The sequence below is a fragment of the Aethalodelphis obliquidens genome, unplaced genomic scaffold (assembly GCF_003676395.1).
Source record: "Aethalodelphis obliquidens isolate GAN/ISIS:26980383/991018 unplaced genomic scaffold, ASM367639v1 scaffold14, whole genome shotgun sequence".
Lineage (NCBI taxonomy): Eukaryota > Metazoa > Chordata > Mammalia > Artiodactyla > Delphinidae > Aethalodelphis > Aethalodelphis obliquidens.
Genome location: NW_020837958.1, coordinates 37488242 through 37513362, shown reverse-complemented (window position 1 = coordinate 37513362; position 25121 = coordinate 37488242). Strand labels below are relative to the sequence as shown.

Below are 25121 nucleotides of genomic sequence, written 5' to 3'. Positions count from 1 at the left end.
CACACACACACACACACACACACACACACACACACACACACACGAGTTCAGTATTTCCTGGTTATCTCTACGCTTATTGCCTGAAAGGCTGAAGAGGCGGGTGTATGAGAGGTGCCCTATGTTCCCTTCCAAACATTCCAGATTCTGTGCTACTCTTCCTTGGTGGATGCTGGAGAATCAACTGGCCATCCTCAGGTTTCCAATCAGTTGCTTAGAAGACCAGCCAGGGTCTACGAAGCTCCAGGTAAGTCCCAGCGTCTTTCTCAGGAGCCATTTATTTGACCTTAGTTCTGATCTGAGAGTCTCCACCTTTTCCAAATCACCAAGGTGGTCGAAAAGGCCCTGCGGTTGAGAAATTTTTCCTTTGTTGGAGAATCTCGGCCCCAGACCCCGCATTTGGGCGTGTAGCATCTTTAGGCCCATGGCTTATGCCCCGACTGCGCTTTTCAAGTTCAAAGCCGGGACTCGGTTCTCCAGATCTGGCGGGTGTGGTTCAGACTGCACGTTTCGCTCAACGCACCCAAGAACATGTTTTGGACTCCCGCGGCGAGGGGCGGTGGGAGAGGGTATGGGTTTGCATCGGGACAGGGCGCGCATCCGCACACACTCTCCAAACCTGGGCGTGGTCGCCCTGAGCACGAGGTCCCGAGCCGAGTCCCGCGCTCCTCTAGGAGCCCGCGAGCGCCCCCCTTCCCCCGCCGGCGCTCAGGCAGGGGCCGCCGGGATCCTACCCCTTGGCGCGCACCCCTGACCCGCCCCGCCCCGCGGCGGCCACGAGGGGCGGGCGGAGCGCTAGGAGAGAGGCGCGTTGGGCTGTGCGGCGCCGCCTCTCCTCCTTGCCGGGGGAGGGACGGAGGGGCAGGGCGGGAGAGAAAGAAAGCCCGACTGACCGGCTGGCCAAGAGCTGCATGCAACCGGTGGGAGGCCGGGCCGGCTGGGGCTGGGGCTTGGGCTCGGGCCGTTTCTCGGCGGGTCCCTGGCGGCGAGCGCGGACGGCCCGGAGGCGGCGGCTCTGAGCTGGCAGGCGGAGGGTTGTCTCCCGCGCCCGCCTGCCGGGCTCGGTCCGAGGATGCGGGGGGGCGATGCCCGGGGCCAGGGACGCGCTCTGTCACCAGGCGCTGCAGCTGCTGGCCGAGCTCTGTGCCCGCGGGGCCCTGGAGCACGACAGCTGCCAGGATTTCATCTACCACCTGCGGGACCGCGCCAGACCCCGGCTCCGAGACCCAGGTGAGTATCGCCGCCGCTGCCGGGCGCGACCGGAGGGCCCCGGGCTGGGAGTTGGGGCCGCACCGGGCCCTGAGGCAGGAGAACGACACGGACTGGAGGGAGGAGGGCGGGTGACCACCGAGCTAGGGGAGGGCACCAGGAACTAGCGCACGGTGGCCTGATGCTGAACCCGGGCAGGGACCCCGGCGGAGGCTGCTGCATGGAGGCCGGCACCGGTTGGGCTGGCGCGGGGTTGGAGGCACCACGCCCGTCACCTGCGCTTCTGTCACCGGGGCTCCTGGGGGCGGCTCCCGAGCTCCGAGCTCCACTTCCCGGGCTCTGCGCTCCGGGCGAGGAGAGGCCGCGGCGCTCTCGCGAGCCATGGGAAGGGGGACGAGGCCAGAGGAAACTCTGGGAAGTTGGGAGTTGGGGACGGCCCCGGGCTGCGGTTGAATCCCACCGGGCGCTCCCCATCCTCTTCCCGGCTTGCCCATTTCCTGTCCTTGGTCTGGGGTGAGAAGGGCGGGGCGGGAGCCGACGTTGGGCCGGGGACTGAGAGCTCCGGGTCCTGGACAGCCGGGCCTGAACCCGTTCCCCCCGGGTCTCTCGGCGTGGAGGCGGCCTGGGCCTGGGCTCCCGGCTCAACCAGATTCCGCCACCGGGCACACGAAGGTCAATGGGCTCACGGGTCATGGCTTGTGCACCTACAGTTATTCCTAGTGAAAGTTTCGAAGCTCCTAACTTTGGAAAGTTCATTTATTTTGGCCTTTGACCAGTTAAGGTAGGAAGAGGGAGTTTTAGAGGAGCCCTTTGCCTTCCCCGAGGGTCTTGGGTCTCCCACATCTTCTCATCCACTGCTGGTTACTGAAAGACACATTCCTTCCAAATGTTTACTTGAGATTCTTCTCACCATGAGGAATCATTTTCTCGAATAGTCTCTCAACCTGAGTACTAAAAAAAAAGCATATTGTGGTTGGATTGTTAAAGATGGGGTAAGAAAAGGGCCCTTCCCCTGATATTCCTGTGTGTAAATATTGGAAATGAGCTGTTGGTGTGCAAAGTATCCAGTATGAATGTACCTCATTTTAAGCCAATCCATTATATAAAAATTCATTTACCCAAGGATAAATTAGAGAATTATTTGATTCATAAAGAGGTATACACTGAGCCTGACTTCAATAGCATTTCCTTGATAGTATATCCAAAATGGGTCTGTGGGGTGAAGAGAAGTCATCTAATAAAAGTTTATATCAGATTTTCCCCACTCAAAGGCGTTTTTTTGGTAAAAGAAAGATTATTGCTCCGCATTGCCTGTGGTTACATTAATTAAGTTTATGGGATGATCACTAATGTGTTACTTCAAAGTGGAGAATTAAGTCAAGAAATATTGTTGATTTCAAATGATTTCCCCGGAGGTTTAATGCCCAGCCTTTGTGCGCCTCCTTGCTGGACTGATGTGCTGCACAGACTGCAGACAGGAATAACAGCACTTCGTTCATGAACTGGGGGCCCAGGATGGTGTCCTCACTGGGGAAAGTTCTGTCCTTAAGCAGCAGGAACAAGAAATAATTTAGCTTGCTTCACCCGAAGGAAGTGTTAGTGTTGAAACGTGCCGCTTCTTTGCCTGTTGACTGTGCCAGGAGTTCCCACTGTTACCGCACATGAGCGGTCCTCTTTGGCTTTACAAGAGAAGATGGATGAGGCCTCTCGCCAAGTTGCATGTTTAACACTCCACAGTTGGCTGATTTTGTGCCTCTGCTCCTCTTAATCTTCGAGCTAGATCCCATGTTCTAAAGGTTTCCTCAGCCCCTGCACTGGGAAGCCCCTGAGGAAGAATCACAGAGAAGACTCCTTACAAAAGACACATCTGATTCCTTGACTGAGAAATAGCCGCAGATACAGAGTGTGCCGTGCTGCTCTCTGAGTTCCTGAAAGGAAGTAGCCTGTTCACGAGGCAGGCGTGGGGAGGGGGACCGTGAGTGCAAGGTCAGAGGAACTGAGGCTGAAGCCCACATCCACATACCCTCTCTTCCAGGGCAGTGAGACTCAGGCCAGCATCTCTCTTCATCTCCCTCCTTCCTCTCCTTGCCCACATTAACTCTTACATCAGATGCATTTGTCTGCATCCCTGTAAAGCTGATTGGTTGCCCAAGCCAAGAGTGCCTTTAACTTCCGAGCCCTAAAAGCTGAGTGGTTGGAGTAGCTGCACTGCCCAAAGCTGTGAATGGCGCTGCTGCTGCAGTGTAGTGGGACCCGGCACAACCATGCCTAGCAGCAGCCCTAGCATGTGGGTCCCTAGAGAGTCGTCTCTGTAAATGCATGACTTCCTTTTCTGTAAAGGAACCCACATGAATGCCATGTTTCAGCTTTTTCTGCCCATTGTTCATCCCTGGCTACCCAGTGGTAGCTAGGTTTTCTCAAGCTCAGCTGAGGAACTTTGGTTTTGAAAGGAGAAACCAGATATAATTCCCTGTGGACAGCAGAGTGATACCACATCTAGGATGTTTGTTCATTTTTTCAGTGGTGGGATAAGCCTGGGTCACAAATCAGTGGGCCATCAGAAAGGTTATTCTTTGCCCAGGTAGTTGCAGTGCTCTGATGTAGGAGTACAGTCCTTAGTCTTCCCTAACTTGGTATTGAGAGAGAATTTGATGAGGCTAAGTCATAAATTGGAACTGGAATACCTCACCCAGTCCTTCATCTGTACCAACTATGGAAAGTAAAATGTGGATCTTTAAGCTGAGGGTGAGCACTTTTCCACAGAGAACAATTAGAATCCTTCTGTTAGGTGTCATTATGTTGTTTCGTATATTGGCAATGTCCGGCATAAACTCGTGAATCTCAGCGAATGGCCTTCACAGCAGAGGGAAGAGCAAGTGCAAAGGTCAGGAGATAGGAGCGTCCTTGATGTGATGCAAGGAATAGTTGAGTTCCAGGGTGACTGGTGCAGAGTGAATAAGATAGAGAATGACAAGAAATACGGTTAACGGTTGGAGGGGGAAGATCATGTATGGCCTTCTAAACCATTATAAGGACTTTGGTTTTTATTCTGAACGAGAAGGGTTTTAACAGAGAAGCGGCAACTCTCTGGCTGCTGTGTTGAGAAAATGCTGTTGAAGTTCAAGAGTAAAGACAGGGAATCTTGTTAGCAGGTTTACTCTAGTAACCCAGACAAAGGGGATAGTGGACATCAGTCTGAAGATACAGCACTAGGATTTGTTGATGGAATGGAGGTGAGTGGTGAGAGAAGAGGAGTTAAGGGTGACCCCAAGGCTTTTTTTTTTTTTTTTTTTTTTTTACGGTACGCGGGCCTCTCACTGTTGTGGCCTCTCCTGTTGCGGAGCACAGGCTCCAGGCGCACAGGCTCAGCGGCCACGGCTCACGGGCCCAGCCGTTCCGCAGCATGTGGGATCTTCCCGGACCAGGGCACGAACCCGTGTCCCCTGCATCAGCAGGCGGACTCTCAACCACTGCGCCACCAGGGAAGCCCCCCAAGGCTTTTTGACCTAAGCAACTCCATTTACTGCGTAGGGTAAGACTTAAGGAGGAGCAGAGTTGGAGTGGGGAGGAAAATAAGGAAGTTTTTGTTTTATTGAAAATTTTTTTGTTTTATTAAAGATTTTTTTTTGTGTGTACATATTAGATGTGCGATGTCTCTAAGTTCAACAGGGACCTGAAGTATGGGAGTCTTCTTTAACGTTATCAACTGGTCAATGCTCATACTTTGTAACTGGGGACTTCACTCTCTCTCCTCAAGAGGGCCAGTTGATTGTAGGACAGCAGTTATTAAAAGGTCTTTCCTTGCGTGGAATGAAAAGCTCAATTTAACTTCTACTTGTTGATCTCGATTATACTTCTTGCAGTCAAAAAAGAATTCGTCTCTTCTCCATTTGGCTATTAGGGGGTAGCGATTGTAACTTTTCCCATCCTTTTGTTTCCACATCTGGAAAAGAAAAGAAGATTGGATCGAATGATTTCTAGGTTTCAACCATGTTTTATTATTTTCCTTGTAAGTCTTTTCTTCTGAAGGGTGCCAACTACATCTGTGCCAAGCACTTTATGTAGGTTGTTTCCTTTAATCCTCTTAACATCTTCTAAGACCTCGCTGCTCAAAGTGCTCGACTGTGTGCCAGACCTACCAATGTGAATCTGTGTCTTAACAGGATCCTCAGGTGATTCACAGGCACATTAACGTTTGAGAAGCATTGCCAAAAGAGATTGGTATATCTGAATAAATTGAAGTGCAGAGGGCTAAACTAGCCCAAGGCCCTGGGTTCCATTTAAGAGAAAGAGTTGAGCCTAAGTCAAAGTAGCTGCTAGGTAAACACATCACATATACTAAGGATCTAGGAGTTGTTGTCAATGAAAATTTCCTAGATTTTTTTTTCATTTAGATGTCCTCTCTCTGTTCTGTTTTTGTATCATGGATTTAATCTCTAAGTGTAGGTTAAATTCTATGCAGTTATACAGATTTTGCTCCATATTTTTATTTTTACTTTTTAAAATTGAAGTATCGTTGATTTACAATGTTGTGTTCGTTTTAGATGTACAGCAAAGTGATTTAGTTTTATACACACACACACACACCAATATAGTCTTTTTCAGATTATTTTCCATTCTAGGTTATTACAAGATACTGAATATAGTTCCCTGTGCTATACAGTAGGTCCCTGTGTTTGTCTATCTTTATATATAATAGTGTATATCTGTTAATCCCAAACTCCTAATTTATTCCTCCCTCTTTGGTTACCATAAATTTGTTTTCTATGTCTGTGTCTGTGAGTCTATTTCTGTTTCATAAATAAATTCATTTTATCTTTTTAAAAAATCCCACATAGAAGTGATATTATATGATACTTGTCTTTCTCTTTCTGACTTACTTCAGTTAGTATAATATTCTCTAGGTCCATCCATGTTGCTGCAAAAGGCATTATTTCATTCTCTTTTATGAATGAGTGGTATTCCACTATATATATATATATAAAATATATCACATCTTCTTTATCTGTCGATGGATATTGCTCAGTATCTTGGTCATGAATTCTTTTATTCAGGATACTGGTTTTCCATTGACATTCCAGCTTTGTATTTCTAGGGATTTTTTCCTTCATTTTCTGGTGAACTAGAGGATGTTCACTTGGTCAGGGTGTCAAATAGAGCTTTACGACACATCACTGATGACCCCTCTTTACGACACATCACTGATGACCCTTCCTTACGACACATCACTGATGATGACCCCTCTTTCTAAGCAGATGTTAACCCTAGTCAGGAGAAGCTTTCTCTAGACTGGTTTTCAACCTTGGTTGCATATTAGAAACATTTAGGGAGCTCTGAAAAACAAACAAACAAAAATAAAACAAACAAGAAACTACCAATGGCTGAGCTCTATCCTGACCAATTAAATTGGAATCGCTGGGGTTGGGGTCTGCTATCGGTATATTTTTATATAAGTTCCTCTCTTGGTTGTAATGTGCACCAGGTGGAAGACAACTATTGAGGCCAATAAGTGAAGGATGAACCCACCTAACTCTTCTCAGCTCAGCTCACATTTCTTTTTTGCAAAATTAGGAAAGATGGTATCAAGTCGGGGGCCTTGACTGTTACCTTGTACAGTCATCACCCAAATCAGCTAAGTGATTCTTAGCTTTCTTTTGACAATATTACCCCCAATTTTTATTTGAAGGACTCTATAAAAATATCATGAGAATCTATTATATCCACTCAATTTGGGGAAAAAAAAGAACAAATTGAGAAAATCATGTCCAAAGTATTTCATTGAAAGGCCAGAATGTGGAACCGTCACTAGTGTCACCTTATATTGATTTAGAATGAAATAACTTATAAAAAGGTGTACATGTAAGATAATAATTAAATGCAGTTCCTAATGAAAAATCTCCAAAATAATCATTGAGATTAAACTTTAACCTTAATTCAGATTTTCAAAGATAGTCAAGTGAAAAATCATCCTTAAAACACTGGATTTTTATGAATAGACATTGGCGTGATTATGCACAATGGGATTAATTTTTAAAAATTAATGTTAATTGCAATCAGGAACTAGAGAGTCTTCTAAGGAATGAGTGGCATATTGGATGCACAATATGTGAAGATTTAATTTGCATTACTTCAGTGACATTTTAGGGCTTCTTCATAAATATTTTATTTAAACAAGTGTGTTTTCATCTCCACGGGATTCCTCTACATGGACCAGTGAGTGGTTTAGTCATGAGGTCATTATCAAGAGGGAAAAACAAAAGCAAATTGTGGTAAAGGCATCACAGGCAGCCCTGTGGCCAGCTGCCTCTTTCAGAATAAACAATCAAAAGCAAACTTCTTGATGTGGGCTAAGCTCTCAAGGAAAACTTAAGCTGACACTTAAGGGAAATCATCCTAAAATTCCCTGTTACGTATAGAGCACAGGCATTGCTTTCATTGTAAATGCATACTGGCACTTTTGTGTTTGTGTGTGCTCCTGGGCTTTCTCATGTGGTTGGCTTAAAAAAAAAAATCATAATCCCTTCCTAAGTGACTTACTTGAGGGAACTAACAAGTTCATGTGCTCAGGTGTGTAGAGAAAGGGAGGAGCTTAGTGGGGGACATCAGTGGGAGAGCAGTCTCCCTTTCCAAAAGATAAGTATGGAGTATGTATTATTACTTTCTAAACGAAATCACAATTTGAGCCATAAATGTTCACCACGACTTTTTCTTTTCAAGTTTTGCACTGGGTTGGCTTGAAGTATGGCTTTAAACCAAGGCAAACCCCAGCAACTTGGCTTTGCAGATCTCCTTGAAATATTCATGTGTCCTCGTGCATGTATTTATCACACCAAAACTTTTATACCAACACTGATAGAACTGCACTCGAAAGAAAAAAAAAAAAATCTCACCCAGGAAATCAAGGTGACAGAGTGGAATAAGCAAGAGCTTTGGAGTCAGAATCTGATCCTGCCCTTACTAGCTTTATTGACCTTGGGCAAAATATTTAACTCTTCGCTTTATTCATCTGTAGAACGGGACGGGGGGAGGCTGTTGCAGCACAGTGTGCAGAGTAAGTGCTCCAGTAACTGCTCAGTAAATGGATTTGGTGGTAGTAGTGTCACCTGTCCACGCTTCCCCTCCTCTGTGATCCATGGGCACGTGCATGTTTCACCTATTTATGCAGGCATACCTTGGAGATGTTGCAGGTTTGATTCCAGACCGCCACAGTAAAGTGAGACACATGAATTTTTTGCTTTCCCAGTGTATATAAAAGTTATGTTTACACCATACTGTGGTCTCTTCAGTGTACAACAGCATTATGTCTTAAAAAAAGTATGTAATTTAAAAATACTTTATTGCTAAAAAACACTAACCGTCATCTGAGATTTCAGCGAGTCATAATTTATTTGCAGTAGTAACCTCAAAGATTACTGATCACCATAACAAATATAATAATCATGAAAAAGTTTGAAATATTGGGAGAATTACCAAAATATGACAGAGACATGAAGTGAGCAAGTGCTGTTGGAAAAGTGGCCTGATAGACTTGCTCGATGCAGGGTTGCCACAAACCTTCAATTTGTAAAAAAAAAAAAAAAATGCCATATCTGTGAAGCACAATGCAAGGTATGCCTGAAATTATTCATGAACAAAATTTACTATTCGACTTTTTTGTAAACTTAACCTTTTATCACCACTAATTAGCTGTATGACCCTGGAAAGTTATTCAATCCCTGTGTCTTAGTTTTCTCATGAATAAAATGGAGTGCTATTACCCAAATAAAAGACAGGATGCCCAGTTCAATTTGAATTTCAGATAAACAACAGATATCTATTGTTTATCTGAAATTCAAACTGAATTGGGCATCTTATATTTTTATTTGTTAAATCTAGCAACCCTACATTAGTACTTATCTCATAACGCATGTGAAATACTTACCGTAGTACTGCGCACGTAGAAAATGCTCAATAAATACTAGCCATTATTACTATTATTATTATAATTTTCCATGATGAACAGTCATTATTGTGCAATTGTTGTGATGACTATATATTCCAGAAGGTAGAGAAATCTTTTTTTACTTAACCTTTCTTTTGGGGTAGTTCTAGCATCTGATTTTTTATTACTACAAATGATATTTTACATCTATAGTACCCTACTCCCTTTTGGGAAAATTTCTTAATAGTTAATTATCACCAGTGGGTTCCAATTGCTTTCCAGTATATCTGCCAGTTAGCCCTGCTACATACCAACAGTCAGTCTACTACCATCAGGTGGTATAATGTGAACAAAAGGTTGCTAATGTAACAGGGTTTAAGTAGCTACCTGGTTGTTGTTTCAACTTGGATTTTTTGTTTGTAGTGTTGAATGTTTTTAATATTTTAAAGCAACTTATATTTCCTGTTATGTGAATTTTGTGTGTTTATTCTCTACCACGTACAAATTTATTTTTTGAGAATCTTAATGTATTTCTTACCAGTTTGCATTAGTTGGACCATAAATATTCTGTCAGATTAACTTAGAGAAGGAGCATTGTATAGTCAGTGGACTCGGGTTGTCTGACTATAATCAGTCCATTACACTGGACTGCCTTTTATAATGTTAGGAGTGCGTCAAGAAATAGGGATTCATTGTAACATTCTTTCCAAGGCAAAATGCTGCCTTTATGTATGTGAAATATGAAAAAAAAATTGCTGTTATATAACTTGAATCTTTTTCCTTTTTTTCCCCCTCTTTCCAACTCCCCTCCCTTCCTAGCACTTTACTACTATAGCCACACTGATCTGATCACTCTTCTAATTATAATTAACTTGAATTCAAAAAACATCCATTGAGTGCCTCTTAAGTGCCAGGTACTAGGTTAGGCATCACTGATTCAAAGATACATTAGAGGGCTTCCCTGGTGGCGCAGTGGTTGGGAGTCCGCCTGCCAATGCAGGGGACACGGGTTCATGCCCTGGTCCAGGAAAATCCCACATGCCGCGGAGCGACTGGGCCCGTGAGCCATGGCCGCTGGGCCTGCGCGTCCGGAGCCTGTGCTCCGCAACGGGAGAGGCCACAACAGTGAGAGGCCCGCATACCGCAAAAAAAAAACCCCCCCCCACACACAAAAAAGATACATTAGACATGGTTACTGCCCCTGTGGAACTGAGATAAAACAATAATTGCAATTAATAAAATAAAGATTGGAAGGGAGATATTACTGAATACAGTTCAGAAAAAGAGGAGAGAAGTAATTAGCTGACTTGAGTGGATCTGTAGAGAATTTCTGAAGAAGGTGATTCTTGGGCAGAGCACTTTGCCTGGAATGTGTGGGTGGGAAGGACATTCTCGGAATTTACAAATGTTCTAGGACAGGAGAGAATGGATCTTTGGCAGTAGTAAGTGGAGGAGGGTGTGTTGGTAATGTTGAGAGATGAGTTTGCTCTTGTGAACTCTGGTCATCAGATCATGGAAGTCCTTGTTTGCCATTGTCAAAGTCCCACGGAGGACTTGGGTTAGAGTACTCTGCTGCAGAAATCTTGAAGGAAGTACAGTTTACTGCGATGAGCCCATAGGATCCATTCTCAGCAAAGTAGACCAGGAGATTCCAGGATGGGGAAAATCCTGTGAGTTCGCTTCTCAGGTCTTCCTGGTTCTCATGGGAAAAAAGCTGAAGTTGGTGATAATGTTCTTCCTGACTGAGTGAAGGGCCTGACAGATTGGAATCACCGCATAGGAGATTACCTATTCAGATCCCCAGCCATGTCACCTTGAAACGCAAGTGTCGTTACCTCATAGAGTTGTAAAAACTGCCTTTAGCAAGTGTAGTCGTCTGGTTCAAACATCTGGGTTCCAGATATAGTTTCAGACTATGCCAACAGTGACATCTTGCTTCCTTGCCTGTTTATCTGATAATGAAAAAGCAGTGTGTTCAGTTGTATGGCAGTCCCTCAGTTTGAGGATATGCACAGCCTGTTTTCTCTGATGTTATAGGGCCCAGGAGGGCGTAAGCATGACAAGCCTGCGTAGTGCCTACCAAGCCACACTGTGGAGATGGTGGTTTATGCTACTGGGTTGGCCAAAAGGTTCATTTGGGTTTTTCCGTAACATCGTACCAAAAACCCGAACGAACTTTTTGGCCAACCCAATATATACAGGGGCTGCTAAGAGGCTGGTACAGTTCTTTAAAATAATTGAATTGAATGCCCTTAGGCAGGTCTTACATTTTCCACTTTTCATATCCGCCCCACCTGCCCCGCCCCCCACACGTAAACTTTTCTTATGACATTTAGGGGCTATGCCTGGCTGTGGAAGACATTTCAGTTTGCATCAGCTATAGCACTGCAGACCCACTGAAGGGTTTTAAGCTGAAAACTGAGGTGAGCAGGTTTGTCTTCTAATTAGATGACTCTGGAGGCAGAGGTTATGATTAGAAATGCCATTCACTAACTCATCAAACATTATTGAACCTCTCCCATGTACAAGGCTCTGTTCTAGGTATTGTACACACCTAGGTACCCTGATACAGTATTGTATCTACACTAGGGAACCAAACAGAACATAAAAAGCTTGCCCTTATAGAACTTACATGTTGGCGTGAGGAAAATAATACACAAATAAATTAACTAATTACATCGTATGTTAGTGATAAGCACTAAGGAGAAAAATAAAGCATGGAAAGAGAAGAGGTGTGGAAATTAAAATGGCATCCCTGAGAAATGGATGTATGAGTAAAAGTCAGAGATGTGGGAGCAAGATGTGCACATATCAGGAGGAGGAGCATTCCAGGCAGTGGGACAGCAGGTGTAAAGGTCCTGAGGCAGGCACATGCTTCGTATATCTAGGTATTAGCCAGGGGCAGTGGCACTGTGGTGGGGTTGGCAAGGAGGAGGGAAGTAGTAGGTGAGGTCAGAGAGGTGATGGCAGGCTGATTGTAAGGCCCTAGAAGCCGTTGTCAGTTTTACTCAGAGAAAGATGGGAAGCCTTAAGAAAGTTTTAAGCAGAGAAGTAATATGTTCTAACTTAGGAATAGAGAGGATCCCTCTGACCGGCATATAGAAAACAGACGGTAGAAGGGAAGGGTAGAATCAGGGAGAGTAGTGAGGTGGCTGCTGTGAGAGATGATGGTGGCTTGGACCAGAGTGATGGCAGTGGGGGTGGTGAGACGTGGTCAGATTCTGGGTAGCTGGAAGGTAGAGCTGATGGGACTTGCTGATGGATGGATGTAGGGTGTGAAAGACAGAGGAATCAAGAATGACGCCAAGATTTTGGCCTGAGCAAGAGAATAGAGGAGAAGTTTGAGGGGAATAATTAGGAGCTAAGTTTTGGATGTATTAAGTTGGAAATGCTTATTAGTGAGTCATGTGGGGAACAGACGAGGAAGCTGGACGTATGAGCCTGGAGTTTGGGAAAGATGGCTGGACTGGAGATACAGATGTGAGAGTTGTAGGCTTAGAGGGGATATTTAAAAGGAATCATCTAGGAAGGTGGTGTTGACTAGAGGAGATAAGAGTACCAGGACTGAGTGCTGGAACTCTCCATCACTAAGAGGATGGAGAGAAAATGAGAAATCAGCAAAAGAAGTTTAATAAAGAGAGCAGAAGATCCAAGCAAGAGTATTGACCTGAAAACCAAGAAGAAGAAGGTGTGTGAAAGAGGGGAAATAAACAGCTGTGTAAAATGCTACCATTGGGTCAAGTAGAATGAGCACTGATGACTGACCACAGCAGTTACATGACGTAGGGGTCATTGGACGTGATGTTGACAAGCCGTTTGGTAGAGAGATGAGAACAGGAGCCTGACTGGAGGGGCCTTAAGAGAAATTGATGGGAGAGGAATCAGGGGCAGTGAGTATAGACTACTCTTTCAAGTTTTTCTGTAGACAAGAGCAGAGAGAAATGAGTTAGTAGTCACTGGTGAGGGAAGTGAGATCAAGGGTTTTTGTTTTTATTTAAAGTTATAAGAGGACTTCCCTGGCCCTGGTGGTGCCGTGGTTCAGAATCCGCCTGCCAGTGCAGCGGACACGGGTTTGATCCCTGGTCGGAGAAGATCCCACGTGCCTCCGAGCAACTAAGTCCGTGCGCCACAACTACTGAGCCTGCGCTCTAGAGCCCGCGAGCCACAACTACTGAAGCCCAGGTGCTCTAGGGTCCACGTGCCGCAACTACTGAGCCCATGTGCTCTAGGGCCTGCGTGCCACAACTACTGAGCCCGCGTGCTGCAGCTACCGAAGCCCACGCACCTAGAGCCCATGCTCTGCAACAAGAGAAGCCACCGCAATGAGAAGCCTGTGCACTGCAACAAAGAGTAGCCCCCGTTCACCGCAACTAGAGAAAGCCCGCGCACAGCAATGAAGACCCAACGCAGCCCCCCCAAAAAAGAAAACTCACATTAAAATAAATAAAGTTTATAAAAAATAATAAGTTATAAGAAATTAAGAGATAACAGTGCTTAGGTGATGGGAATGATCTGGTAGAGAACAATAATTAATGATGTAGGATAATGAGGGGAGGCTTGCTGGAGGGATATCCTTGAGTGGGCATTTGGATATGCTCCTAGAGTTCAAGGACCAAGTCTAGTCTCCACATGTGCATTTAGGAGCCATCAGCATAAAGATGATATTTGTAAGCCAAGAAACTAGATGAGCCTACCAAGCAGTGACTTAAGATGAAAGAAGTCAAACAACTAGTTAGCGGTGAGGGAGATGAGAAGGAACGAACAAAGGAGACTGAAAAGGATTAGTTAAGTAGAGTGGGAGGAAAATCAGCAGTGTGATGGCCTGGAAGTGCAGAAAGTATTCCTGGGAGGAAGCCATGAGCCCTTGTGTGAAATGCAGCTGATGGGTCAAGTACGATGAGAACCAAGGACTGCCCATTGCATTTAGCAACGTGGTAGTTCATTGGTGACCTTGAACTGAGTGGTTTTGGAGTGGGAGTGGGTGAATGGAGTAGGTGAAAGTCTGATTACAGTCTCTTCAAGAGACAAAGAGAGAAGAGATGTTGAAAAAAGAGAATATACACTACTTTTTTGTTTTGTTGTGAAGGAAAAGGGAGGAGAAATTGATTCAAAAGATGGTTTCTAAAGAAAGGAGAAAATAACTGCACGTTTGTATGCTGGAGAGTTATAAACGGTGAGAGTTACAAACGGTGCAGAGGATTGAACTGCCTGAGTGATGTGCTTGAGTTGATGGGTTTTTCAACAGTTCAATTGTTGTCAAGGAACCAGCGCAGAGTATATGGGCCCAGGTGAGTAGATATGGTTTGGGGATCTTATAGAATTGTCCTCTGATTACTCTTCCATTATCAGTGAAAAGGGAAGCAGCAAGGTTACCAGCTGAGAGTGAGGATGGGGTAGAAGATGCTGAAGGTTTGAAAACAGGAAAGATAGAAAGTGATAGTCCAGGAGGTAGGAGATTGAATGGATTAGGGAAGTGGAGTGTGCCTGCCAGACAACATTAAGGGCCTACTTGAAGTTGGTGCTTGTGAATTTAAAGTGATATCCACCAGCATAGGTGTGAGGTTTTTTCTCCCATCACATGCAGCTGTGTTTGTGCGGGCATGAAGAGACAGGAGTTTGTGTTTGAGCAGGGTCGTGCTTATGTATGACAATGAAAGAGTGGCAAAAGAGTAGAGGGTGTATAGACAACCTACTGAACGGGAGAAAATATTTGCAAATGATATGACCAATAAGGAGTTAATATCCAAAATATATAAACAGCTCATACAACTCAACATCAAAAAAACAACCTGGTTAAAAAATGGGCAGAAGACCTGAATAGACATTTTTCCAAAGAGGACATGCACATGGCCAACAGGCACATGAAAAGTTGTTCAACATCACTAATCATCAGAGAATTGCAAATCAAAACCACAGTGAGGTATCACCTCACACCTGTCAGAATGGATATCATCAAAAAGGACACACATGACAAATGCTGGCGAGGATGTGGAGAAAAGGGAACCCTCGTACACTGCTGGTGGGAATGTAAATTGGTGCAGCTGCTGTGGAAAACAGTATGGAGGTTTCTCAAAAAACTAAATAAAGAACTACCATATGACCCAGCAATTCCACTCCTGGGTATATATCTGAAAAAAACAAAAACACTAATGCGAAAAAAGATGCACCATAATGTTTTCAGCAGTGTTATTTACAGTAGCCAAGATATGGAAGCAACCGAAGTGTCCATCGACAGATGAATGAATAAAGAATATGGGGGGTGTGTGTGTGTATGTATACACACACACACACACAATAGGATACTACTCAGCCATAAAAAAGAATGAAATTTTGTCATTTGCCACAATATGGATGGACCTAGAGTGTGTTATGCTTAGTGAAATTAGTCAAACAGATAAAGACAAATAGTTATCGCTTATATGTGGAATCTAAAAAAAACAACCAACTAGTGAAGATGACAAAAAAGAAGCAGACTCACAGATACAGAGAACAGACTAGTGGTTACCAGGGGGAGAGGGTGGGTGGAGGGGCAATAGAGTGGTAAGGGATTTAGAGATACAAACTACTAAGTGTAAAATAAGCCATAAGGGTATATTGTACAACACAGGGAACATAGTCAATATTTTATAACTATAAATGGAGTATAACCTTTAAAACTTGTGAATCACTATATTGTACATCTGTAATTTATGTAATATTGTACATCAACTGTACTTCAATTAAAAAAAACACATAAAGAGTTGATGGTGTATAAAGTGGAGTGACTAGAATGATTGAGTCTGAAATTTCATCTGAGTAAGGAGAGTAAAGTGGACTCATGGGGTGTTAAGGATAGTGAAGAGGTGGTAGGGTTAGTGGACTGTAGGTGCTCTGGGGTAGGATGATAGCTGGGAAAGCAGTGAGGAGGAGGGGGCCAAACAGAGATAATGGACGGGCTACAGTTGCTGGATGACTGTGTCGAGAGTGTGATCATGGGAGTGAGGCCCTAAGGTAGAGTGTGGGACAAGTGACTGAAGGAGACAAGGAAGAGAACAGATAGACCAGAGCTGGGGAAGTATTGAACTAACCAAAAATTAAGACAGAAGTAGTGTTGACAGCACGCCAGGAATGGAGGGAAGTGACCTGCATGAGGAATGTTTGCGATGAAGATGGGTAGTGATGGTGTAGTGGTGTAGTCGGGCACCTGCAGAGTTAAAGCTGGGGGATTTTAAAGAAAATACCAGAAGTAGTAGACCCTTAGTATTTATCTAGGCAGAAGTGTTGAAGGGATGTTTTGCAGCAATGGAATTGGAGAACTGATGATAAATATAGAAAATATTAAGAGGTAAAATAGTTGGTACGCTGATGTGAAGTAGAGAGATCCTAATTTCCAAATTTCTGGTATAGGTGCCTGGGAGGATGGTCATGTGATTTATTAGGTTTACTGTAGGATGTCCAGCATGTTTAATTTTAAATTCATCAAGTTCAAGAATATATGTGAGATCTGATGCACATGTCCAGGGCAGTTGACTGGTAGGTCATTGGGAAGAAGTTACTGGAAATCAAAGAAGGTGAGAAAAAGTTGAATTCTAAGGCCCCCTAAAAATTTGAAGGGTTTTGGAAAGTGACTCTCAATTCCAGCTATGCATCAGAATCAATCGGGGAACTTTTGAAGACACAACTGCCCTGTCCCCAAACTGACTAAATCAGAATCTTCTGTGGTGCCATCTAAAATATCTCTACACATTAGTCTGGTGTGCAGCCAAGGTTGCAAATGACGTTCATTTATAGCCTTTATGGATTGAAATTACTTTTTACAGCCCCATTGTCAAAATGGTGCTCCGACCATCTGTATAAAACCATTATAAAATATTAGGGAAGGAAATCTAAGCATGAAAATGCATTTACTATTATCATTGGTTCTTTTTTTTTCTTACCGCAGTGGGACTTATCTCCAGTTATTAGTAAGTACAGCTGCTGTTGGTGCAACTAATAATAAATTCTGTAGGAAGTGTAACTGGAGGATGTAACTGTAGCATCCTGGTGCTAACTAAAAGCATGGTCTTCTTTATTGCTAGGCATGTAATATGATTATCGCTTATTTTTAATTTAGGATAAGCATACTGTAAATAAAGTCTGTAAAAACTCTAACGAGGTGCTCAGCTTAGAGAACGTGTTTGCCTGATTCTTGTTGGCTGTCAGTCCTTCTTGCCAGTCTGTTCACTTCCCATCAGAAAAACCTGGGAAACAAAGAAATAGGCATGAATGAGGGGACACATTAGAACCACTTGTAACACTTTACTCAGAAAGTCTCAGGTTAAACATATTTTCAGTTCTGATGTGTTCGAATAATATGGATGTCAAATGATGGCCTAGCTGAGCTAGCTCTAAAGACTTCGCACATTGTTTCAGAGGAAATGAGAAAACTGTTGTTTGCTCTTCTCTAATCTGTTCCACTGTGACTGATACTTTAGATTTAATGTCACCATAATATCCCAAATTTATAGGTCATCCTTCTTCTGGGACTTTGGAAGTGCTCTGTGTGGATTACTTTAATTTTGATGGAGCTAAAGTTCAGCATGTTATGGAATCTATTTCGGAGAGAGTCTGCAAAGAGAACTAGAAAATCCCCCAAAGTGTTTCTTTTTTACTTCCAAACGAAGCATCCATTGATCCTAGTCCGCGCTGCTCTAGAGGCCATTTATGTGTGGATTACTGAGGGCTTCTCTGGGGGGAAACTAATCCCCATAGGTTCAGTTTGAGAGGATCCACTCTGCACCCAATAAAGATTAAAATTGCAGCTCTTTTCCATTACATTGTTTTTTTGATCTTTTAATTTTATATTGTCTTATGCTTCGGTGACTCAATCATAGCTGTCTTCCCAGTGCCTCAGTACGTGGGAACTGGGAAGTTAGATTGAACAGATTCACCAAACAAAAGCCCTGTAGCACATGCTTTTACAGTAAAAGGTGGTGTTTTAGGGCTATGGACAGTCATCAGTTTTGATCCAGGGAAGCACATGGAGAGGAGTGGGTTTTACATAGTGCCCTTAATAGTGCAGCTTAGAACATGGGGAAATGTCAGAGGAGGATCAGAATTGGCTGTTATACTACTAGATTCTTTTCTTTAAAATTTTTTTATTTTTATTTTTTTATTAATGTATACTGTAGTTGATTAACAATGGTGTCTTAGTTTCTGGTGTACAGCAAAGGGATTCAGTTATATATATTCTTTTTCATATTCTTTTCCATTATGGTTTATTATGGGATATTGAATATAGTTCCCTGTGCTATACAGTAGGACCTTGTTGTTTATTATATTATATATAGGAGTTTGTATCCGCTAATCCCAAACTCCTAATTTATCCCTCCCCCATCCCCTCGCCTTTGTTTTCTATGTCTTTGAGGCTGTTTCTGTTTTGTAAATAAGTTCATTTGTATCATATTTTAGATTCCACACATAAGTTAAATTGTATGATATTTGTCTTTCTCTTTCTGACTTACTTCACTTAGTGTGATAATCTCTAGGTCCGTCCACGTTGCTGCAGATGGCATTATTCCATTCTTTTTTATGGCTGAGTCCCTAGTATTCCATTGTATATATGTAGCACATCTTCTTTATCAATTCGTCTGTCGGTGGACATTTAGGTTGTTTCCATGTCTTGGCTATTGTAAATAGCCAATTCTATGTTAAATAATAGTAAAATAAATACAACTTTGTATTAAAAGAATGATATACTGCAACCCAGCAGGGTTTATTTCAAGAATACAAGAATGGTAAAGCTATTATTGCCCTAGTAGATTTGTTGTTTTTGTTGTTGTTTATAAATTTTTTTAAGTTTTGGCCATGTTTACACAAAATAAGTCACACAAGCTTCACAACTTTTCCTCAATTTATCTCCAGTCATTCTCTCATTTAAAAAAACAAAAAAACTTGATTGAGGTATATTTTACATGCCCTATAATTCACCCACTTTAAGTGGTGGTTATTTAGTAAATTTACGAAGCTGTGTAAGCATCACTATAAATCAGTTTAAGAACAGTCCCATCACCCCAGTAAGGTCCCTCAGGTCCATTCATGTTAATCCCAGTTCCAGGAGGCTACTAATCTACTTTGTCTCTATAAAGTTTCCTTTCCTGGACATTTCATATAAATGGAATCATATACTAAGCCATCTCTTTTGTAACTGGATCCTTTCACTTAGCATACTGTTTCTGAGGTCCAGCCATATTGTAGCGTGTGTTATTAGTTCTTTCCTTTTTATTACTGATAGTATTCCATTATATGGATATACCACATTTTATTTATCTGTTCATCAGTTTATGGACATTTAGACTGTTTTCAGTTTGGAGCTACTATGAATAATGCTGCTAAGAACATTTGGGTGCAAGTTTTTACACAGGTGTATGTTTTCGTTTCTCTTGGTTGTATACCTACAAGTGGAATTGCTGGGTCATATGGTAACTAACATTTTGAAGAACCACCAAACTGTTTTCCAAGATGGCTTCACTATTTTACATTCCTATCAGTAGTGTATGAGGGTTCCCATTTCTTCCTCACCAACATTTGTCATTATCTGTCATTTTTATTATAGCCTTTCTAGTGGGTGGGAAATTGTGTCTCATTCACAATACGTTTTTGGAGAAACAAACAAACATAATCCTTCAAGTGATGCCAGAAAAGCATTGGATAGAATTCAACATTATTCTTGATAATACCTTAGGAAACTAAAAAAAGCCACTATCTTAATATGTTAAGAATGATGATGACAGTGACAGGAACAGTTACATTATAACTAGTATTATTATTAATAAATAATGATAATACATAATAGAATTTAATGCCAGATGTTGTTCTAAGCTTTTTGTATAATAACTCACTTAGCACAGCAACCTTGAGGTAGGTGCTAGTGTCATCTCCATTTTACAGAGGAGGACTCCAAAGCATAGACAGATTAAGTGATTGAATGACTGCACACAGCTGGTAAGTCATGGTGCTGGAATTTGAACCAGGCATTCTGGTTGCAAAGTCCACCCTGTTAATCCTTATGCTGTAATCTGGAGCGTCTAATCTCAGCTGGGCCCTCAGTGCTTGTTCTTTGCTGGCATTTGACCTCTTCTTTGTCCTTCTTCCATTCATCTAAAGCTCTACTTCTACTCTCAGCTTTCTACAGTTAACTGTACTTCTCAGAGGAAATAAAGGCTATACAAAAAAATTAACAAAATGGAACTAAACGAAGTAGCATGGCTGTGTAGTATCTAATAAAGGTGGCATTTCAAATGAGCAGGGGAGAAAATGGATTATTCAGTAAATGGTGTTGGAATAATTGGTTAACTCTTAGGGAAAAACACTATATTCCTGCTCCACTTCCAAATATTTTCCTGAGGTTTAATTTTTACAAAAAATAAAACCATTAAAATTCTAGGGGAAAGTATAGGATAGGCATTTTGTTTGTTTGTTTTTGTTTTTGTTTTTTTTGCAGTACGCGGGCCTCTCACTGTTGTGGCCTCTCCTGTTGTGGAGCACAGGCTCCGACGTGCAGGCTCAGCGGCCATGGCTCACGGGCCCAGCTGCTCCACAGCATGTGGGATCTTCCTGGACCGGGGCACGAACCCGTGTCCCCTGCATCGGCAGGCGGACTCTCAACCACTGTGCCACCAGGGAAGCCCAGGATAGGCATTTTTAATCAGGACACTCTACATATGACAGAAAATAATAACAGGGGCTTAAACATAGATGGCAAACTTTAAAATTCTCTTTTGCAAAGAGATCTAGAGACAGGCTGTCCAGGTCTGGGAGGCTCCAGGTAGTCATAAGACCCAGGTTCCTTCTGTCTTTCTATTTTGCCTTCTTTAGTGCATGGCTTCTAACTCAAAGTCACTTCATGGGCTAATAGGGCTGCTGGAATTCCAGCACTCACATTTGTGTTCCTGGGAATGACAAAAGACCCTACCTCCAACCCGAGTCTGCCCTTTTTAAGTAACCTTTCTGGAAGTGCCACTCAACCCTTTTGCTCTCATATCATTGACCAGAGTTTAGTCAACATGGCCTAGCTACGAAGTAAGTTGGGAAATGTCTCTTGACTTGATGTATTGTAACTTCAATACAATAGGAGTTCTGTTTTTTTTTTTTTTTTTTTTTTTTTGGAAGAAGGAAAAAATAGATACTGGATGGCAACTACCAGTTTCTGTCATATTTTAGTAGATGAAGCCTTCCTTAGCATGACCCCAAGGTCAACAACTGTAAAAGACAAGGTTGACGGATTTTGACAAACACAACAGCAACAGTTCTTTTTTTCCTCTTGCAAAAGGCATTATAAACAAAGTGAAAACAAATCACAAAGTAGGACAAAATAGTTGCAAAGGATGACATATAATTAATATTCTTAAAGTGTAAAGAAATATGCTGTTGGTAAGTAACTTGATTGCCTGTGCCTTTTGGAGAGAAGTTATCAATTCTTTGGGGTTTTTTTATATGTAGAGTAATGCATTATAGATAGTGTTTAATCTTATGTATACTTCAAAAAAAATCCACATTGACCTTTTAGCAAGAGGGAGCATTTTTTGCTTTGTGTGTCTTCATTTTAATTCTTTGCTCCTCAAAGGCACATTCTAGGCTCAGCTGTTAGCTGCTACCTTGTATTAATACATTTACAGTGATGGGATATTTGATTTAGGACAGTTTCAGCTAGATTACCTGAATGCTCAAGTAACTGCCATGGTGAAAATCATCTGCTTTCAGATTGATAAGATCAAATGAGTAGCCATTCTCAGTTTAGTGCTTCATCAGGAAATGAATTAAAGTGAAACCATTAGTGGTCGTTTTTTCCAAATACTAATCACAGAATTTCAAATTCTAGGGACAGCTTTGCATGTTTTTAGTGGTTATTATAGACTGGAATGTTTTTATCTGAGTTCAGGACTTGGGGACGTTGGGAGGAGGCATTGTTTCTGGACAGATTACTTAGACAACCATAATTCTTCACAGCTTTCTGTTAATATCTCTTGATTAACAAGCAAGTTGGAGCCAAGTGATTTTGGCTATCTGGTATCCTTGGTAACCACTGTTAGATGATGAGTCGAATCAGTTAAAATTAATTTCTTGTAAAAATCTGCTTCCATGAGAAAGTATTGACTTTGATGTTTAGATGCACAAGAAATATATTTATATTAGTTGTCATCAGATGTGGAGAATATTTGTAGATAAAAACCTACAAAGCCTAGTAAATTATTCAAAAAGTAGGGAAGGTAAGGGAAGGCTGCAAGGGCTCTGCCCTTAAGGACTTTGCTTCTACCTGGAAAGGGAAAACTTACATAAAAATGAAGGAACCTGAGGCAAAATAGCCATTGTGTGAGCTTTTGTTCAGTAGAGGAATAGCCTTCTTTCCCTTGCATCTGGGAATGCTGTCATGACAAAGCTATTTTATTGTTACAGAAGTTTAGAAAAAGACAGAGAACACTTTTTTCCTAATATAAAATAACACAATATATATTTTAGCTCCAAGCCCATTTTTTAGTGTCAATTTAGGAAACATCTCCCTTTGGTCCTGGTGGGTGCCTTAACTGAGGTTTCTATCTGCTACAAACCACTCATTTCCAGAAGTTAACATTTTAGGGGTATTACTAGAGCGTGGAAAAGCCAGTGCTGGACTGTGTAGCGTGGGCCGGGACTGCTGGTTGGTGGGGTAACAGCATTCCCATCCCCACATCTGGAGCCTGTAGCAAAGGATGGGCTAGAACAACCATTGTACAGAATGTGCCCTGGGTCCCTGCAGGCCACACATTTCCCTAGGGGGGCCTGGGGAGGAATGGATAGTCCCGAGATTTCAGTTCCGCATCGGATTTTGGCTGCTACTAACTTCAGGTATTCTGCTTGCTCTCAGAGGAGCTATAAGATAGAAATTTAAAGGGAAAAAAGCAGGTGCTGAGCTATAACAAGGTAAATCACAGCTTCATTTATAAGATTAGGTGCTTAGAGCCTTTTTTACCATCAAATCTACCTGTTCTACAGTTAAATGATTCCTAAATGAACGTTTCCAGGTAAAAGCATATATCCTGGGCAGTCCATGTAAGCTGAGTTCAAAGTCTGCTTCCCCACTTACCAGCTGTATCATGTATGGATGGACACCTAACTTCTTGGTGTCTCAGTTTTCTTATCTGCAAAATGAGGTATTGGTGTTTATAGGGGAGCTTTAAGGTGTAAATGATATGATGGATTTGTGACAGGGCCTGGCACTTGGAGCTCAGTCAATGCCAGTTCTCTTATTACTTCTCTGGGGAAAGACTTCTCTGAGTTTCAAAAAATCTGCTCATCCTTTATTTTTGCTTTCTTTTACTTCTTCCATTAATCTCTCTTCTTGTATTCCACCCATCTTCTGGTGCCCTACTCCATTACTGTTTTCTCTCCTCTTTCTTCATCTTATCCCCTTTTGATTCGTTTTATCCTCCAAACTTGTTATTGGCTCTTTTCTGCTGCTGTTTGTAAGTGAGAACATAATGTAATCTAGCTATTACATGATGAGACAGTCATGTGCCGAATGCTGTGCTTGGTGCTGAGGTTATAATGAAGGAGAAGGACGTGGTCCTTGTGCTCGAGGAGATTACCTTCTGGTAGAGGATATGGACAAGTACAGTGGGCCCTCAGTATCTGCGGGTTCTGCACCTGCAGATTCAACCAACTAAGGATGGAAAATATATATTTTTTAATTCCAGAAATTTCCAAAAAGCAAAACTTGAATTTGCTATGCTCCAGTAGCTATTTACATAGCATTTACATTGTGTTAGGTATTATAAATAATCTAGAGATGATTTAAAGTATATGGGAGAATGTGCATAGTTTATATGCAAATACTGCACCATTTTATACAAGGGACTTGGGCATCCGTGGATTTTGGTGTCCATAGCGGGGTCATAGAACCAATCCCTCTTGGATACCCAGGGACGACTGTGAACATATAATTACAATTCAGGGGGGCTTCCCTGGTGACGCAGTGGTTGAGAGTCCGCCTGCCGATGCAAGGGAGACGGGTTCATGCCCCGGTCCAGGAAGATCCCCCATGCCGCGGAGCGGCTGGGCCCGTGAGCCATGGCCGCTGAGCCTACGCATCTGGATCCTGTGCTCCGCAACTGGAGAGGCCACAACCGTGAGAGGCTCGCGTACTGCAAAGAAAAAAAAACCCAACAATTCAGGGAACGTGTGATGAGTTACAGAAGCACACAACAAGGGGTACCTAACTCAAACTTGGTAGGGATGGTGTCTAATACTGCTTCCCCAGAGAAGAAATAAACAAGCTCCGACAGGTTATGGAAGTGAGAGTTTAAGCACAGCATTCAGAGGAAGAGATTTTAATAAAGTATATGCAGAGGCTCGAATCCTTGAAGTGGCGCATGACGTTAGGGAGCCTGAATGAGTTTAGGGTTGGTGGTGTTGAATTTGGGAGTTATAGTGGGGGATGTTTATGCGATGAGAGAGAAAGTTAGAAAGGTAAGTAGGGGGTCTCGTTAAGATTCTGAATTTTATACTAATGGTAATAATGATCTATTTTATGATGGAATCCATAGGGCATGGAGAACAATAGGGGGGAGGTATAAAGGAAGTCTGAGGTTTCTGATTTAGGCAGCTAGGTCATACAGAATGCAGAAGGAGCAGTTTGAGGGAATGAGAGAGACCAAGCTGGGTTTTAGAAATGCATGTTTGAGGTATGTAGTAGTTGTAAATATGGGTCTGAAACAAACAAGCAATTTCAAATCTTACTTTGAAATTATGATAGTGATTGCTTTTGTTATCCCCAACTGTTTTCTTTTGTTTTCTGGCATGATTCTGATGCTTCTGCCTGTCCTTACATTTTGGTGTGCAGAGTTGGGTAATCATAGCTCAATTATGTGTATCTAAGAGGGATCAAAGCATAAGAAGAACATAGTTGAGGTGGAGGAGAGAACCCAGTATGCATTTCCTGTGAAGGCAATTAGAATAAAATAGTGAGTGTTCATCCTCTGGTATCATAGGAATTGTTTAC

General features: G+C 42.5%; 1 protein-coding gene across 3 annotated transcripts in view; it reads left to right on the top strand.

Moving 5' to 3' along the window:
- The window catches only part of LOC113625047 (synaptotagmin-9), a 231055-nt gene that overhangs the window by 2706 nt on the left and 203228 nt on the right, over positions 1-25121 (top strand). Inside the window, exon 2 of one of the 3 annotated variants that reach the window (XM_027115497.1) lies at positions 142-1227. In XM_027115497.1, coding sequence (XP_026971298.1) covers positions 1083-1227 — 145 coding nt within the window. In that variant the 5' untranslated portion in view covers positions 142-1082. Of the gene's footprint in view, positions 1-141; positions 1228-25121 lie in introns of those variants that run through there. The other 2 variants (XM_027115498.1, XM_027115496.1) reach the window with 2 other exon arrangements.